The sequence below is a fragment of the Catharus ustulatus genome, chromosome 5, assembly GCF_009819885.2.
Source record: "Catharus ustulatus isolate bCatUst1 chromosome 5, bCatUst1.pri.v2, whole genome shotgun sequence".
Classification (NCBI taxonomy): domain Eukaryota; kingdom Metazoa; phylum Chordata; class Aves; order Passeriformes; family Turdidae; genus Catharus; species Catharus ustulatus.
The window spans coordinates 919,498-937,162 of NC_046225.1; the positions used below are offsets into that span (position 1 = coordinate 919,498).

General features: G+C 61.0%; 2 protein-coding genes across 2 annotated transcripts in view; both read left to right on the forward strand.

Moving 5' to 3' along the window:
• ADAMTS3 (ADAM metallopeptidase with thrombospondin type 1 motif 3) overlaps positions 1–10,402 on the forward strand; it is a 51,821-nt gene extending 41,419 nt beyond the window's left edge. The window contains exons 8-22 of the mRNA XM_033060714.1: positions 82–187; positions 564–707; positions 1,116–1,248; positions 1,700–1,813; positions 2,440–2,585; positions 2,964–3,139; positions 3,623–3,756; positions 4,168–4,291; positions 4,908–4,988; positions 5,306–5,469; positions 5,563–5,728; positions 6,141–6,273; positions 6,576–6,783; positions 6,873–6,990; positions 8,484–10,402. Coding sequence (XP_032916605.1) covers positions 82–187; positions 564–707; positions 1,116–1,248; positions 1,700–1,813; positions 2,440–2,585; positions 2,964–3,139; positions 3,623–3,756; positions 4,168–4,291; positions 4,908–4,988; positions 5,306–5,469; positions 5,563–5,728; positions 6,141–6,273; positions 6,576–6,783; positions 6,873–6,990; positions 8,484–9,031 — 2,495 coding nt within the window. The 3' untranslated portion in view covers positions 9,032–10,402. The remainder of the gene's footprint in view (positions 1–81; positions 188–563; positions 708–1,115; positions 1,249–1,699; positions 1,814–2,439; positions 2,586–2,963; positions 3,140–3,622; positions 3,757–4,167; positions 4,292–4,907; positions 4,989–5,305; positions 5,470–5,562; positions 5,729–6,140; positions 6,274–6,575; positions 6,784–6,872; positions 6,991–8,483) is intronic.
• An 89-nt stretch (positions 10,403–10,491) lies between these two features.
• On the forward strand, positions 10,492–15,136 carry LOC116996378 (collagen alpha-1(I) chain-like). The gene is made up of 2 exons (XM_033059923.1): positions 10,492–11,625; positions 14,270–15,136. Exons 1-2 carry the CDS (start codon positions 10,492–10,494, stop codon positions 15,134–15,136), a joined length of 2,001 nt encoding a protein of 666 aa, XP_032915814.1.
• The last annotated feature ends 2,529 nt before the right edge of the window (positions 15,137–17,665 follow it).

The following is a 17,665-nucleotide window of genomic DNA, read 5'->3' on the forward strand; positions in this document are numbered from 1 at the left end:
TTTCCTGAGGTAGTTTGCTGGGGGGTCTCATTTAAAATCCAAGTGCTGAGCACAAGACTGAGCCCTGCTGTCTCTCTGTAGGATATGCTCCTGTGACAGGCATGTGCCACCCGGTCCGGAGCTGCACCCTCAACCATGAGGATGGGTTTTCATCAGCCTTTGTTGTTGCTCATGAGACTGGGCACGTGTAAGTACGGCTTGTACCATCAGATCACACCAAAATGCTGTGCTGCAACTCCTGCTTGCTCCAAGGGTGTTGGATTTAATGGAAGCTGTCCTGGTTTTATTTCTCACCCCCTGGGAATGCAGTAGTGGTTGAGGCAATGGAGAGAAGTGGGGGAAGAAAGGAAGGGGAGGCGGGGTGGACTTGTTTTCTCTGGGGTGAGGGAAAGGTCAGGAAGGGACCTGGAAGGTCCAGGCAGTGGGGACAGGAGCTGGTTTGGGTGTGCTTCACTGTCTTCTCCTCAACCACCTGTGCTGGTGGGTCAGATTTGGTCCCTCTTCCATAGCTGTTTCCATACAGCTGTTCTTGCAGTAGCTCTGAGGGGGGTTCTTTGTTCCAGGCTGGGCATGGAGCACGATGGGCAAGGGAACAGGTGTGGGGACGAGACGGCGATGGGCAGTGTCATGGCCCCCCTGGTGCAGGCCGCCTTCCACCGCTACCACTGGTCCCGCTGCAGCGGCCAGGAGCTCAGGAGATACATCCAGTAAGGCCTCCCTGGTGCAACCAGGCTCTCTTCCCTCTCTTTTCACACCCTCTTTCCCTTCAAGTCTCTGCTAGTAAAGCTCTGACCCATGAATGCCGTGTCCTCACACGGGGCTGTTCTGTAGCCCATCCACTCAGGATGAAAAGTCTGTGGGAAGACCCCTCTAAATCCAGCAGGGTTTGGAATAGGCCTCAGATTGTCACAGAATCCCAGAATGGTTTGGGTCAGAAGGGACCTTAAAGCTCATCTCATTCCAAACCCCCTGCCATGGGCAGAGACACCTCCCACTAGACCAGGTTACTCCAAGCACGCCCCACCCAACCTGGCCTTGAACCCTTCCAGAGGTGGGGCAGGAATTAGGAGTGTACATCTTCTCATGGTATCCTTTTTCTGTGACTCTTCCCACAGCTCTTATGACTGTCTCCTGGACGACCCTTTTGAGCACGACTGGCCCAAGCTTCCTGAGCTGCCTGGCATCAACTATTCCATGGACGAGCAGTGCCGTTTCGACTTCGGCGTGGGCTACAGGATGTGCACAGCTGTACGTGCGGGCACCCAGGCAGAGACACAGCAGGGGATGTGGCTGATGGGACAGCTGCAGTGTCATAATCGTTGGGGAGAAATTAATGGAGGATTTAAAGAGATCTGTAAAGGGCAGAGGGGTATTTATGGGGGAAACTCAGTCCTCTGGGTCCTGTGGAATAATGGGAAAATGAGTGGCAGCATTGTCCGCGTGGCACAGACTGGTGAGAGCAATCCCAAGAAAGAAAAGGGGGGAAAAAAAATCTCATTTTTGTCCCACTTCTGGGTGTCTTCTTTCCTCTTCTCACTAGCCTAGAAGCTGGGAGATGCAGGGAGTAAGCACTGCCCTGAAGATGGTGGGCTCGTTGGGGGTGTTAGATGGAGTCTACAGGGTGGATTGGGTCCTTATCCAAAAAGTCCAAATCGTCTCAACGTTCTGCATTTCATCTCACAACCACTGTGCTTTTCAGTTCCGAACCTTTGACCCATGCAAGCAGCTGTGGTGCAGCCATCCTGATAACCCCTACTTCTGCAAGACCAAGAAAGGGCCTCCCTTGGATGGCACGGAGTGTGCCCCAGGAAAAGTGAGTCCAGGCTTTGCGCTGTGTTTGTCTGGGTTAAAAACCAACAGTTCTGTCCTTTTGGGTTGAAGGGCACAGAGGGAAACTGGGAATTGCCTGGCATTCCTGGGGTGAAGCAAGAGCACAGAGAAAGTAGGAGCTGTGCTTTCCCACTGGGATGTTCTGGGAGCTGTACAAGGTTTGCTGTGTCACATTTTGGGCTTAGACATTCCAGCTGAGGTGCAACCTATTCTGTGACCTCTTTGTTATGTTTTTTTGCATTCTGTCTCATCTGCAAAGTTTCTGCCAAGTGCCTTTAGGAATCCAGGGAAATAGATGATGCTGTTACTGTGGGATGGCTGCTCAGAACTCATTGTCCAGACACCCTGTGGCAGATGTTTGTGTAGGCTGAGGATTAGTGCCTGATTTTTCCCTTTAATATCCCCATTAGTGGGAGTCCTGCTGCCAATCCATTTCCAATTTTAAAATTATACTCAGATACCTGGAGTTTTTTAGCAAATTCCCTTCATTCTGAAATACAGGAGAGCCACTTGTGCAATCTGAATGTGCCCCAGGCAGCAGCAAAATGTTCCTGTACTGTGCTTATGTTTGTGTCAGTTCTCACCTGTTTCCTGCCCCAATTCCCTCAGTGGTGCTACAAGGGTCACTGCATGTGGAAGAACACGAACCAGTTGAAGCAGGATGGGCACTGGGGACCCTGGACCAAGTTTGGCTCCTGCTCACGGACCTGCGGAACTGGAGTTCGGTTCCGCACGCGCCAGTGCAACAACCCAATGTAGGTGTGGGAGTTGAGCCTGCCTGGGCATCCTCAGGGGGCTCACTTGAAATGGCATTTGGGTTTTGGGTGGACATTCTGTTCAAGCCCCTTGAAATGGGATCATTTTTGGAGAATCCAAGAATTCCATAGAATTACAGAATCCCAGGCTGGTTTGGGTCAGAAGGGACCTTGAAGCCCATCCCATTCCAGCCCCTGCCATGGGCTGGGACACCTTCCACTATCCCAGGTTGCTCCAAGCCTGTCCAACCTGGCCTTGGACACTTCCAGGGATCCAGGGGCAGCCACAGCTTCTCTGGGCAGCTGTGCCAGGGTCAGCACCCTCACAGGGAACAACTCCTTCCTGATGAACATCTCTGGAATGTTTTCCTCTCGCAGGCCCATCAATGGAGGCGACGACTGCGCCGGGGTCAATTTTGAGTTCCAGCTGTGCAGCACCGAGGAGTGTCCCAAGCACTTTGAGGACTTCAGGGCTCAGCAGTGCCAGCAGCGCAATTCCCACTTCGAGTTCCGGGGCAGCCGCCACCACTGGCTGCCCTACGAGCACCCCGACCGTGCGTCCTGCTCTGGGCCTTTAGTGGCACTTGAAAGGGTTTGAAGCCATTCCCCTTGGCCTGGATATCTCAGGGACAGGCAGAATTACGTCTCAAAATCACAAATCTTAGCCTAATTTCTCCATTTTTACCCTAAACCCCCCATTTCCCCTCAGGCCCCAAGTTTAGCCCTAAAATTCACCTTTATGACTTCAAATTGCTTGTTTGGATACTTTTTACTCGCAATGGCCACATTCTATTTCAAAAACACCAATTTTGCCCTAAATCCCCAGGTTTCTGCCTGAACATCTCCATTCTTCCCAGAAAATTCCCCACAATCCACATATTCCTTCCCAACCCACCCCATTCCACTGCTCTGTCCCCATCCTCCCCACCAAAGCTGCCTGTCCATTCCCACTGCTTGCTCCATTGGTGGGACAGTTGTTGGGAGCACACCTGGATCACTGTCCTCCATGCAGTCCTGTCTTTTCCTTGGCTCCACAGCTCCCAAGAGATGTCACCTGTACTGCCAGTCCAGAGAAACGGGGGATGTGGCTCACATGAAGCAGCCGGTGCACGACGGGACTCGCTGCTCCTACAGGGATCCCTACAGCGTCTGTGTCCGTGGGGAATGCGTGGTGAGTGGCAGTTTGTCCATGGACACTCTGGGGACAGCTCACGGGCAGAGGGAGGCTTTGCAGACATCTCTAGTTCCATATTTGAAACACTGGATTCCTCTAATTCCTTGAGGTTTAAATTGGAGAACACAGACCTGTTCCGTGGAAATGCTTTGCTTCTCTTCTGCTGATTGTTTCTTATCAAAGAATCCCAGGCTGGTTTGGGCTAAAGGGACCTTAAAGACCATCAGTTCCACCCCTCTGCCATGATCTTCCACCAGACCAGGCTGCTCCAAGCCCCATCCAACCTGGCCTTGGACACTTCCAGGGGTGGGGCAGCCACAGCTTCCCTGAGCTACCTGTGCCAGGGCTTCAGCAGCATTACAGGAAAGAATTCCCTGCTAATATCCAGTCTTGCCCTTTTTCCTGCAGAAAGTGGGCTGTGACAAGGAAATTGGCTCCAGCAAGGCTGAGGACCAGTGCGGGGTCTGCGGCGGGGACGATTCCCACTGCCGGACCGTGAAGGGGACCTACACCCGCACTCCCAAAAAGCTTGGTAGGAATAACATCTGCCTGCAGCTGGCTGGAGCTCCTGGAGGCTCTGGGGATTGTGAGACACAGTCACAAGATAATGCCATCATCATTCAAACCTTGGGAATTATTGATTAAATCTTGATCTCTAAGTACCAGTGACTGATCCCTAGAAGGGATCCTAGCCTTCCTAATGGCAGTGCTTCCTTAATTTTACACTAATTACCTGTGATTTGCACTGGTAAGTAATTGAAATTGAAACTAGTTCCAGTCCAACAAGCTGGCTGAGGACTGATTTGGGAAAGTAGTGAGAAACACTTGTGCTTGTGTCCTTGTGTGCTGAGGAACACTGGAAACGTGGTTTTGCCTGAACTGTTGATAGATCCTGCTTGGAGCAGCATGGCTATAAGTACTAAACTGATCTCAGCTGGGAGGTGCAAATGGATCTGTGACTGGTGTCTCTTCTGTCCCTGGAAGAGAAGAGCCCAGGGAGGGCCTGTCCCACTCATTACAAACAGATTGGCTCCATGTCTCCCAGCCCTGCTGGATGCCCTCTCCTGCAAGCAGGGCTGGGCTGTGACCATGGCTGTTCCTTTCTCTTTTCCTCCCTGCTGCCTCCTCTCCCCCTGCACGTGCCAAAGGGTACCTCAAGATGTTCGACATCCCTCCTGGGGCTCGACATGTGTTTATCCAAGAGGATGAGGCCTCTCCTCACTTTCTTGGTAAGTGTTTTTCTGCTCACGTTTGGTGTGAGGCGTGAGAAGAAGCACAGGGTGCTCATGCCAGAGGACCTGAGGGATGAGAGAAGCCAATGAATGGGTTGGGTACATGTGGGCTCCAATTCCTCAGCTCTTCACTTAAAGATTTTTGCATCACTTAGGGAATTTAGCATCTGGGACACACCTGTGAACACAGAGCAAAGTAAAATGTGATGAAAATGTGTTATTTTCATAACCTGATGGAAGTACCCCTCCCCGTGCCACCCCGGTTGCTGCCAGTGCGGGGGAGGCACGACAGGCTCTGCTCTCCCTCCTCCCAGCAATCAAGAACCAGGCTACAGGACACTACATCCTGAATGGCAAAGGGGAGGAGGCCAGATCCCGATCCTTCATCGATCTGGGCGTGCAGTGGGAGTACAGCATCGAGGACAACACGGAAACGCTGCACACGGACGGGCCCCTGCACGATGCCGTGGTGGTGCTGGTGGGTGACACACTGAGCTCCAGGAGGGGCCTCGTGTCTGTACTTAGCACAGGAATCAATAACAGTGCCAGGTTTGTGTGTGCTTCTTCACAGATCATTCCTCGGGACAATGACACCAGGTCCAGCCTGACTTACAGGTACATCATCCACGAGGATTCGGTGCCGACCATCCACAGCAACAACGTGCTGCGGGAGGACACGGACACCTTCGAGTGGGCCTTGAAGAGCTGGTCCCAGTGCTCCAAGCCTTGTGGTGGAGGTGAGCAGGGCGTGAGCCACCTGTAACAAGGGACAGGTTACCTAGAAGTGGGGGAAGGGAATGATTTAGATTGCTGGCTTCCCTTTTTTAACAGTGGTTTGTTATTTTAGGGCTCAATCTTTTAAGTGCATGATTGTTCCCAGGTGTCACACTTCCAGCCTAGGAAGAAAGAGGCTTCTTTCAGTGTTGGAATTCAGACCCCAGAGCTACTTTGGATGCCCAGACTCAGGCATTGATGCTCCTGAGGATTTCCTGTACTCGTTCTCTGTCCATGGCTCTTAAGCAAATAGTGGGGAATGCAAATACCAAAATACCTGTCCTGTAAACCCATGTAATAGGCCAGAAAACCCTATTTAAACCAAACATTCTTACAAGAACCTGGTTCTCCTGATTTCTCTGGCATGTTTCCCAGGGTTCCAGTACACCAAGTATGGGTGCCGCAGGAAGAGCGACAACAAGATGGTTCATCGAAGCTTCTGCGAAGGCAGCAAAAAGCCAAAGCCCATCCGTAGGATGTGCAACCTGCAGGAGTGCACAGAGCCCCTGTGAGTGCAGCTGGGCACGGAGAGCAGGGATTGCTCCTTTGGAAAGGGTAGCCCCAGCTGTTGGGTGGGATTAATTGGATGGGATGCTTTCCAGCCTGCAGTTCCTGAATATATATATATATATATGAATATATATATACGATAAAATCATGGAATAGATTGGGTTGGGGAGTGCCTTAAAGCTCATCTCATTCCAGCCCCCTGCCATGGGAAGGGAGTCCTTCCACTGGATGAGCTTGCTCCAGGGATGAGGGATGGCGAGGTTAACAGTTGACAGTATCTGACTCCATTTCCCTTCCCAGCTGGGCAGCAGATGAGTGGGAGCACTGCACCAAAACGTGTGGGAATTCAGGCTACCAGCTCCGCACGGTGCGCTGCATCCAGCCCCTCCCGGACGGCACCAACCGCTCCGTGCAGGCCAAGCTGTGCAGCGGGGATCGGCCCGAGAGCCGGCGCTCCTGCAACCGGGCACCGTGCCCCGCGCCGTGGAAAGCCGGGCCCTGGTCACAGGTGAGCAGGGGCAGGTGGGGGCAGCTCCAGCCTGTCCCGAAAGCCGTGTGTCACAGCATGCCCTGATCTGTGCCCTCTGTGTCCCTCAGTGCTCCGTGAGCTGCGGGGAGGGCACGGAGAGCCGGCAGGTGCTGTGCCGCGCCGGGGACCGCTGCGAGGGGGAGCGGCCAGAATCCGTGAGGCCTTGTAAACTGCCTGCCTGTGACGGTAAGAGAGCAGCTGGAATGGCTGCAGTGGGGCAGGGATTCCTCCCTGGAGAGCGCCCTGCTGGCAGAGGGGTCACACACAGAGTCCAGCAGTCTCTGGGTGTCACAGCTCCCCCCACCAGGGTCTGTCTGTGAATGTGCTCACACAGGGTTTAACCACGCTGGCCCAAGTTGTCTTGGCACACACTGGGGCCACAGGTGAAGGTCAATGCAAAGCAAACCCTGCTTGACCTCTAAATCCCAGGGTAAGCTCTACAAGCTGCCAAGTGAGGGAATAAAACCACATAAACATGGAACCATGAGGTTCCTGGGAATCCATTACATTGTTTTCATAGACCTTTAACAGGTTCTGAAGCTTTTTGTGACAACAGTGCATTTATTCCTTTGTATGATTCACTCTGTAGGATTTGGGGTTTGTTGGGGTTTTGACACTGCTCAGGAGCTGGTAGGAAAAGCAGTGAGAGCTCCTGGCAGGTGCAGGTGTTGTCCCCCAGGCTGGACAGGTGGGATCTGCTTTGGGTCCTTATGGAACCTGCTGGAAGTGGAGAAGCATAACCCCAAATCTCCACTCTGTGGGTGGAGTCGTGGAATCTAAACCAGCACAAATGGATACTCCAAAATGAACCAGGAGAGAGCAGGAGCAAATAAGGGTCACTGTCACTAGGGTAAGGCAAAAGGAATTGTACCTGTAGCCCAGAATTCCCTGCTGAGGCTGGAATAGCCTCACAGTGCCCTGTGGAGCACAGATATTCCCATGCAGAGCTGCTGGTTTTACACCAGGTTTGTCAGGAACCAGCAGCCATCCATCCCAAGAAGTTCTGTGGGATCAGGACAAGGACATGCCGATATTCCATAGAATTTGCTGTTCATTACCCTCATCTCCCAGCCCCACTGGTGTCCTTGTGGGGGATTTTACTGTGTTCCCTGGAACTGAGCTGGTTCTCACCCACTCTGAGGCAGGTTCCAGCTGATATTTTACAGCAGGAGAAGGTGGTGCCCGGATGCACTTCAGGCCCGGGGTGAGGCAGCCCCTGTGCCCAAGTGGGGACATCTTTCCCTGCAGAGAGCTGATTTTGATTCAAAGCTTCCAGAAGAGCCTCTGGAAATTCTTTTTCCTGAGGGGAGGTATGCACATCCCTGCATTTCAGGGCACCTCACATGTGACTCAGTGTTACAGTGTTCAGTTCCATTTGGTCCCTGGAAAACACCATATTTAATCTGAACAAAATTTCATCTGACTCCAACTTTTTGTTTTAAGGCATCTCTGTGGGCTGTTGCTTAGGGTTCACTTTCTGGGAGGGAAGATCGCCTTGTCTTGACTGCTGCTGATGGATGATGTCCTCTCAGGCTGGAAGGGAAGGGATTCGGGGTGGGTAGGGGCTCTGGGAGGTTGGCACTGGGAATTGCTGTCAGTGCTCCTGTGGAAGCGCAACGTGCAGACCCTTCCCAGGCGTCCATCACTGGGTTCCCATCCCCAGGCCATTTGTTTTGCAGATGAGCCCTGCCTGGGAGACAAATCCATCTTCTGCCAGATGGAAGTGCTGGCCCGGTACTGCTCCATCCCTGGCTACCACAAACTGTGCTGCGAGTCCTGCAGCCGGCGAAGCAGCAGCAGCTTCCCTGCAGCCGGAGGGGCTGGCACTGAGGGGGATGCAGCGCTGGATCCGGGCAGCCTGCCCAGGGCTCCCACGGTGCCCACGCCTGCGCTGCCTGCCCAGGCTCAGCTCCTGCCCGGGAGCAGCTCTCCAAGCCGGCTGCCTCTGGAAGCACAGCAGGCTGAGCAGCACCTCCCACCGTCCAGCCCCGAGCCCAGAGGTGCCAGCATTCCGCACTGGAGAGCTCCTCTGGCTGGGAAGACTTCACGGCTGTTGGCTTTCCTGCACCAGGCCCCTGCCAACAGCAGTGCCCCAGCGCTGGCTCTGCCGCTGGTGCCAGCACAGAACATGGCAGCAGGGGCTCCCGCGCCAGCCAGGACCTCTGGGAAGGGCGAGGAGCGCCTTGGGAAGCGATGGCCTCCGAGGGCTGCCCCTGTGGAACGATGAGCGGGAAGGCTTGTGCGGGACAGCCATGGAAAAGGGGGCTGTTTGGCACGGCTCCCTGGCCTCTGGACAGTGCGGAGCGCACTGCATGCCCCGGGCAGGGCCCTGCAGGGCACAGCTCGTCCCCTGTAAATACAAAGGACAAGAAGTGCTGGTTCACTTTCTGGTGCTCCCGGCCTCCTCCTGCCCCTCATCCCTGCCCGGCTGGGACACGCAGAGGAAATACTGAAGGAACCTTCCTGGCAGTGAGCGGGAGTCGCCGAGGGCTCCGTCCAGCTCTGGGCCCAAACGTCAGCCCTAACCTCAGCACCCCCTGTGGTTTTGGGCTCTAAACACCCCTACGGTAGGAAACAGCTCACTGCAGGCAGCACCAGGCATGGACCCTCGATGGAACTCTTGCCACAGACCTCGTGTCTCCCTGCAAACAGACATTGCACAAGCACCAATGCAGCTGCTGGGTCAATGCAGGAAATCAGCGTTATTGTAAGAGTTGTGCTGTCCCACAGCTGTTCACCTGTATTGTTCCATCAGGTCCTGCCCTGTGAGCATTCCAAGGGCTGGTGTTTAAAGCAGCATTAGCATAAAATGTGGACTTTCATTTGCATAGGAATTTCATTGCTGGCACTAGGAAAGGGTTGGGGGTGTTTTGGGTGTCACCAAGGGGATGCTCTGTGCAGACCCTGTAGGTCCCTCAAGTGCTGTCCTGGTCCCAGTCCAAGCAGGTTCTGCTCCCTGTGTCCCAGAGACACAACAGGCACCAACAACGCTCCAAACAGGATGTTTTCCCAACGGGAAGCGTGGATTTCAAGGTGTGAGAGATATTTATATTTGCAGTGTGGATCAACCCTCCCTGCCCACGGTGCACCCGACTGCAATAATTAATTTATGTCCATCCCCCTTGTCCCAGCCCCGCCGGCACGTCGCTGTAAAAGACTTGTGTATAGGAGTGAAACTGCAGTATTTATTAAAAGTGGGGTTCTTGACTTTATTTTATGTACCAAATACTTCCTTTTGCCAAGATCAAATCAGGAGATGGAATCAGATGCCGTGTCATACAGATAGAATGGAGATGGAAGCTGCTCGACTGCTGTAGAGGAATTGTTGATCTTGTTCTGTGAGGAGGGTTTTTATCATGGCTCTCTCTCAGTTCTCAGGAGCACGAGGGAATAAAACAAACCTTGGACCTCCATCCACAGGGGCACGTGGGAATAAAACAAACCTTGGACCTCCCAGGCTTTCCCTGCTTTCACTCACGTGGCAGCGCCTGGTCTGGCATTTTAAGTTCCCTCTTTTTCACCCATTTCCATCCCAGGCAGAGCCTTCCCCGAATGGAAATAAAGATGAAATATGTAAACGGGATTTTTAAAACCAGAAGTTTTGGCACTGGAGAGTGTGAGTTGCAGAGAAATTGAGGGAGAACAAGGAGAGCATCAGGTCCCACCTGGCAGCTGCGCTGCACCGAAATGCGGCCCAAGGCGGGCACAGGGAGCGACAGGCGGGCGGCAGCTCTGGGTGCCAGAGCGGGACCGTGCCCGGATCCCGGCAGGACTCGGCTCCCGGACCGGGACCGTGCCCGGATCCCGGCAGGACTCGGCTCCCGGAGCGGCACCGTGCCCGGATCCCGGCAGGACTCGGCTCCCGGAGCGGGACCGTGCCCGGATCCCGGCAGGACTCGGCTCCCGGAGCGGGACCGTGCCCGTATCCCGGGCAGGGCCGGGGCAGCAGCGGCAGCGCCGAGCTCGGGGGTGGCGGGGCCGGGCCGGGAGCGCTCCGTGTCCGCCAGAGGGCGCCCTGCGCCCGAACCGGGAACCGGGAACCGCCGCGATCCGGGCCCGGTACCGATCCCGGTCCCGATGCCGCTTGGACCCGCCCGCCAGGGCAGAGGCGGCACCGCCCGGGACCCCCCGGCAGGACCCGAAGCCCCCGACCCAGCGCCGGCTGTGGGCTCCGGTACCCGCTCTGGGTCAGCCTCGTCCCGGCACCGGAGCGGGAGCGGCACCGAATCCAGGCTGGGCTTCGCCCAGTGCCCGCTCCTGTCTCAGCCCCGGTCCGGCCCTGCTCCGCCGGCCACGCCCGAGAGCCACAGCCCGCCCGCCGGGGCAGAGCCAGCAAGACCCGGTCCGCACCCGGGACACCGCGACACCGGCAGGGCCCGGTCCGTACCCGGGACACCCCGACACCGGCAGCGCGCCGGGCTCCGAGCGGTCCCCGCCGGGAGCAGCCCCCGGGCCGGGGCTCGCCCAGCGCTGAGCGAGGGTCCCGAGCGATGGCCCCGGGACAGCGGTACCGGGAGCGGTGCCAAGAACGGGCGGGACACGGGGCGAGACCGACACAAGTGTGAGGGGCGGGCACAGAGTGCGGGGACCAGCGCTGCTGGGATCTGCCGGGGGTCCCGGGCGGTGCCGCCTCTGCCCCGTCGGGAGGATCAGGGCCGGACTGGGACAGGGATCGGAACAGGGATCGGGATCGGGATCGGGACCGGGACCCCGCAGGGCGCCCTCTGGCGGACACGGAGAGCGGTGCAGGCGCGGCGCCCCCGCGTGGCCCTGGGACGGCGGTGCAGGGGGCGGGGCCAACGAGGGGCGGGGCCGGCACAGGTGTGAGGGGCGGGACCAGCACAGGTGTGAGGGGCGGGGCCACGGGGCGCGTGCGCGGAGCGGGACGACAGAGCGCGTGCGCGGCGCGAGGCCGGCACAGGTGTGAGCAGGGCAGGGCCGCAGGTGCGCGGGGCTCCAGCGCGGCTGCGCGGGGCGGGACCGAGGGCATTTAAACCCCGGAAGCGGCCGGGGGCGCCATTTTCTCCCAGCGCTCGGAAGTGGCGGCTGCGGCAGGTCCGGGCTCCCTCGGCGGGGCCCAGGTGAGGTTCTTCCTTTTCCTTCTGTCTTTCTGTCCTTCTCTCTGCTTCTCTCTGTTTCTCTCTCCTCTGTCCTTCTCTCTGCTTCTCTCTGTTTCTCTCTCCTCTGTCCTTCTCTCTGCTTCTCTCTCCTGCTTTTCTCCCCTTCCTCTTTTCTCCCTCTACCGCCCTTCCCCATCTCCTCCCCAGACCCCCGGCTCCCTCTCTCCCCTCACCTCCCCGCCTTCCGTCCCTGCCCTGTCCCGCACCCCAACCGCTCCTGCCGCTCCTCCCTTGGCCGCTCCTCACCCACTTTCCAACCTGACTCGTCCCTCTGTTCCCCTTCTATCTCCCCTGCCTTCCACTAGTCCCGCTTTCTCCCCTTGTACCGTCCCTGCCTCACCTCACCCAGCTTCCCCCTATCTCCCCTACCACGTCCCCCTTATCTCTGCTCTGTCCCCTTTATTCTTCTTCTGTCCCTCTTGTCCCTCCTCTCTGTCCCCTGTCCCTGTTCCCCGCAGCCGCGGGGTTCGGGGTGCCGGATAATAAAGGCCAGAGAGCCCCGAGCCGGCGCCCCTCGCGGGATCCCCCCACGGGGCCGGAGCCGCTCTGCGGGTCCCCCCACACACAACACTGCCCCACACTGCCGGGGGTCCGGCTGTCCGCACATCACACTGGGGGGCGGGGGGCGGGCTGGGGGGTTTGGGGTGGGGGGTTTGGGGTGGGCCCCCTCACTAGGAGGGGGTCCTGGGGGGGTGGGGGGGTTTGGGAGGGGCCCCCTCACTAGGAGGGGGTCCCGGGGGGGTTGGGGGGGGGTTTAGGAGGGGCCCCCTCACTAGGAGGGGGTCCCGGGGGAGGGGGGGTGGGAGGGGCCCCCTCCGGGGGAGGGGCCCCTGGGGAGGGGCGGGGGGCGGGGCCCCCTCCGGGGGGAGGGGGCGGGGTGGGAGGGGTTGGGGGGGTCAATCCCCCCTGGCCCCTCCCACCCAGGCCCCTCCCCCCGGACGGGCCCCGCCCCCTGAGCCCCTCCCCAGGACCCCCTGCCCCGGACGGGGCCCCGGGGGGAGGGTGGGGTGGGGTGGGGCGGGAAGCAGAGGGGGTCACGTCACTCTGAACCGTAATTTTATTTTTGTACAAAGAAGCGCAGTCTCCCCCCTTCCTGACCCCCCCCACCCACCCACCCCTCCCTCCCCCCCGGGGCCCCGTCCGGGGCAGGGGGTCCTGGGGAGGGGCTCAGGGGGCGGATCCCCTCCGGGGGGAGGGGCCGGGGTGGGAGGGGCCAGGGGGGATTGACCCCCCCAACCCCTCCCACCCCACCCCGCCCCTCCCCCCGGAGGGGGCCCCGCCCCCCGCCCCTCCCCAGGGGCCCCTCCCCCGGAGGGGGCCCCTCCCACCCCCCCCGGGACCCCCTCCTAGTGAGGGGGCCCCTCCTAAACCCCCCACCCCACCGGGACCCCCTCCTAGTGAGGGGGCCCCTCCTAAACCCTCCCACCCCCCCGGGACCCCCTCCTAGTGAGGGGGCCCACCCCAAACCCCCCACCCCAAACCCCCCACCCCAAACCCCCCAGCCCGCCCCCCGCCCCCCAGTGTGATGTGCGGACAGCCGGACCCCCGGCAGTGTGGGGCAGTGTTGTGTGTGGGGGGACCCGCAGAGCGGCTCCGGCCCCGTGGGGGGATCCCGCGAGGGGCGCCGGCTCGGGGCTCTCTGGCCTTTATTATCCGGCACCCCGAACCCCGCGGCTGCGGGGGACACAGGGACAGGGGACACAGAGGAGGAACAAGGGACAGATACGGGGATAAGAGGGGTAAGACACGGGAGAGAGAGATAAGGGGATGAGTGAGAGATAAGCGGATGAGAGAGAGAGAAGTGGATAAGAGAGAGACAGACAAGATAAGACAGAGAGGCGAGATACGGCAGAGACAGGGGCAATAGGGGGGCACAGGGAGGGCAGAGGGGCACAGGGCAGATGGACGGGAGGATAACGGGAGGCAGGGTCGGGATCGGCAGGGAGGATGAAAGGATGAGGGGGAGAAAGGGGGAGGCTGGAGGGGTAGAGGGGTAACAGAGCGGGGGTCGGGTCGGGTAGGGGGAAGAACGGGGCAGGAAGGAGGGGTGGAGGTGGCTGGGGTGCGGAGCGGGGCAGGGAGGGGAGGCGGTTTGGGGAAGGACGGGAGAAAGGGAAGGGAGGAGGGGAGAAACGCAGAAGGACAGACAAGCAAAGTGAAGGAGAGAGAAACAGAGAGAAGGACAGAGAAAAACAGAAGCAGACAGAAGGAGAGAGAGAAGAACCTCACCTGGGCTCCGCCGAGGGAGCCCGGACCTGCCGCAGCCGCCACCTCCGAGCGCTGGGAGAAAATGGCGCGCCCGGCCGCTTCCGGGGTTTAAATGCCCTCGGGCCCGCCCCGCGCAGCCGCGCTGGAGCCCCGCGCACCTGCGGCCCTGCCCTGCTCACACCTGTGCCGGCCTCGCGCCGCGCACGCGCTCTGTTGTCCCGCGCCGCGCACGCGCCCCGTGGCCCCGCCCCTCACACCTGTGCTGGTCCCGCCCCTCACACCTGTGCCGGCCCCGCCCCTCGTTGGCCCCGCCCCCTGCACCGCCGTCCCGGGGCCACGCGGGGGCGCCGCGCCTGCACCGCTCTCCGTGTCCGCCAGAGGGCGCCCTGCGGGGTCCCGGTACCGGTCCCGATCCCGATCCAGATCCTCCCGACGGGGCAGAGGCGGCACCGCCCGGGTCCCCCGGCAGATCCCAGCAGCGCTCGGCCCCGCACTCTGTGCCCGCCCCTCACACTTGTGTCGGTCTCGCCCCGTGTCCCGCCCGTTCTTGGCACCGCTCCCGGTACCGCTGTCCCGGGGCCATCGCTCGGGACCCTCGCTCGGCGCTGGGCGAGCCCCGGCCCGGGGGCTGCTCCCGGCGGGGACCGCTCGGAGCCCGGTGCGCTGCGGGTGTCGGGGTGTCCCGGGTACGGACCGGGCCCTGCCGGTATCGGGGTGTCCCGGGTGCGGACCGGGTCCTGCCAGTGTCTGAGTGTCCCGGGTTGTCACCGGGCCCTGCCTGGGCCGGGACGAGGCTGATCCAGAGCGGGTGCTGGAGCAAACAGCCAGCGCTGGGTCGGGGGCTTCAGGTCCTGCCGGGGGTCCCGGGCGGTGCCGCCTCTCCCCCGTCGGGCGGGTCGAAGCGGTATCGGGACTGGGATCGGTACCAGGCCCGGTTCCCGGCGGATGAGGGTTCCCGGTGCCGGAGCGGGCGGTTTCCGGATCGGACGCAGGGCGCCCTCTAGCGGACACTCTGAGCGGTGCAGGCGCGGCGCCCCCGCGTGGTCCCGGGATGGCGGTGCAGGGGGCGGGGCCAACGAGGGGCGGGACCAGCACAGGTGTGAGGGGCGGGGCCACAGAGTGCGGGGCGAGGCCACGGGGCGCGTGCGCGGCGCGGGACGACAGAGCGCGTGCGCGGCGCGAGGCCGGCACAGGTGTGAGCAGGGCAGGGCCGCAGGTGCGCGGGGCTCCAGCGCGGCTGCGCGGGGCGGGACCGAGGGCATTTAAACCCCGGAAGCGGCCGGGGGCGCCATTTTCTCCCAGCGCTCGGAGGTGGCGGCTGCAGCTGGTACGGGCTCCCTCTGTGGGGGCAGGTGAGGCTCTTCTCTCTCCTTCTGTTCTTTTCTGTCCTTCTCTCTTCTCTGTCCTCTCTGTTTCCCTCTCCTTCTTTTTGCTTGTCTGTCCTTCTGCGTTTCTCCCCTTCCTCCCTTCCCTTTCTCCCGTCCTTCCCCAAACCGCCTCCCCTCCCTGCCCCGCTCCGCACCCCAGCCACCTCCACCCCTCCTTCCTGCCCCGTTCTTCCCCCTACCTGACCCGACCCCCGCTCTGTTACCCCTCTGCCCCTCCAGCCTCCCCCTTTCTCCCCCTCGTCCTTTCATCCTCCCTGCCGATCCCGACCCTGCCTCCCGTTATCCTCCCGTCCATCTGCCCTGTGCCCCTCTGCCCTCCCTGTGCCCCCCTATTGCCCCTGTCTCTGCCGTATCTCGCCTCTCTGTCTTATCTTGTCTGTCTCTCTCTTATCCACTTCTCTCCCTCTCATCCGCTTATCTCTCACTCATCCCCTTATCTCTCTCTCCCGTGTCTTACCCCTCTTATCCCCCGTATCTGTCCCTTGTCCCTCTTCTCTGTCCCTCCTCATCCCTGCTGTCCCTGTCATCCCTGCTGTCCCTCCTCTCTGTTCCCTGTCCCTGTTCCCCGCAGCCGCGGGGTTCGGGGTGCCGGATAATAAAGGCCAGAGAGCCCCGAGCCGGCGCCCCTCGCGGGATCCCCCCACGGGGCCGGAGCCGCTCTGCGGGTCCCCCCACACACAACACTGCCCCACACTGCCGGGGGTCCGGCTGTCCGCACATCACACTGGGGGGCGGGGGGCGGGCTGGGGGGTTTGGGGTGGGGGGTTTGGGGTGGGCCCCCTCACTAGGAGGGGGTCCTGGGGGGGTGGGGGGGTTTAGGAGGGGCCCCCTCACTAGGAGGGGGTCCCGGGAGGGTGGGAGGGGGGTTTAGGAGGGGCCCCCTCACTAGGAGGGGGTCCCGGGGGGGGGGTGGGAGGGGCCCCCTCCGGGGGAGGGGCCCCTGGGGAGGGGCGGGGGGCGGGGCCCCCTCCGGGGGGAGGGGGCGGGGTGGGAGGGGTTGGGGGGGTCAATCCCCCCTGGCCCCTCCCACCCCGGCCCCTCCCCCCGGAGGGGATCCGCCCCCTGAGCCCCTCCCCAGGACCCCCTGCCCCGGACGGGGTCCCGGGGGGGAGGGGGGGGTCAGGAAGGGGGGAGACTGCGCTTCTTTGTACAAAAATAAAATTACGGTTCAGAGTGACGTGACCCCCTCTGCTTCCCGCCCCACCCACCCCTCCCTCCCCCCGGGGCCCCGTCCGGGGCAGGGGGTCCTGGGGAGGGGCTCAGGGGGCGGATCCCCTCCGGGGGGAGGGGCCGGGGTGGGAGGGGCCAGGGGGGATTGACCCCCCCAACCCCTCCCACCCCGCCCCCTCCCCCCGGAGGGGGCCCCGCCCCCCGCCCCTCCCCAGGGGCCCCTCCCCCGGAGGGGGCCCCTCCCACCCCCCCCCCGGGACCCCCTCCTAGTGAGGGGGCCCCTCCTAAACCCCCCCCACCCCCCCGGGACCCCCTCCTAGTGAGGGGGCCCACCCCAAACCCCCCACCCCAAACCCCCCAGCCCGCCCCCCGCCCCCCAGTGTGATGTGCGGACAGCCGGACCCCCGGCAGTGTGGGGCAGTGTTGTGTGTGGGGGGACCCGCAGAGCGGCTCCGGCCCCGTGGGGGGATCCCGCGAGGGGCGCCGGCTCGGGGCTCTCTGGCCTTTATTATCCGGCACCCCGAACCCCGCGGCTGCGGGGGACACAGGGACAGGGGACAGAGAGGAGGGACAAGAGGAACAGAGGAAGAATAAAGGGGACAGAGCAGAGATAAGGGGGACGTGGTAGGGGAGATAGGGGGAAGCTGGGTGAGGTGAGGCAGGGACGGTACAAGGGGAGAAAGCGGGACTAGTGGAAGGCAGGGGAGATAGAAGGGGAACAGAGGGACGAGTCAGGTTGGAAAGTGGGTGAGGAGCGGCCAAGGGAGGAGCGGCAGGAGCGGTTGGGGTGCGGGACAGGGCAGGGACGGAAGGCGGGGAGGTGAGGGGAGAGAGGGAGCCGGGGGTCTGGGGAGGAGACGGGGAAGGGCGGTAGAGGGAGAAAAGAGGAAGGGGAGAAAAGCAGGAGAGAGAAGCAGAGAGAAGGACAGAGGAGAGAGAAACAGAGAGAAGCAGAGAGAAGGACAGAGGAGAGAG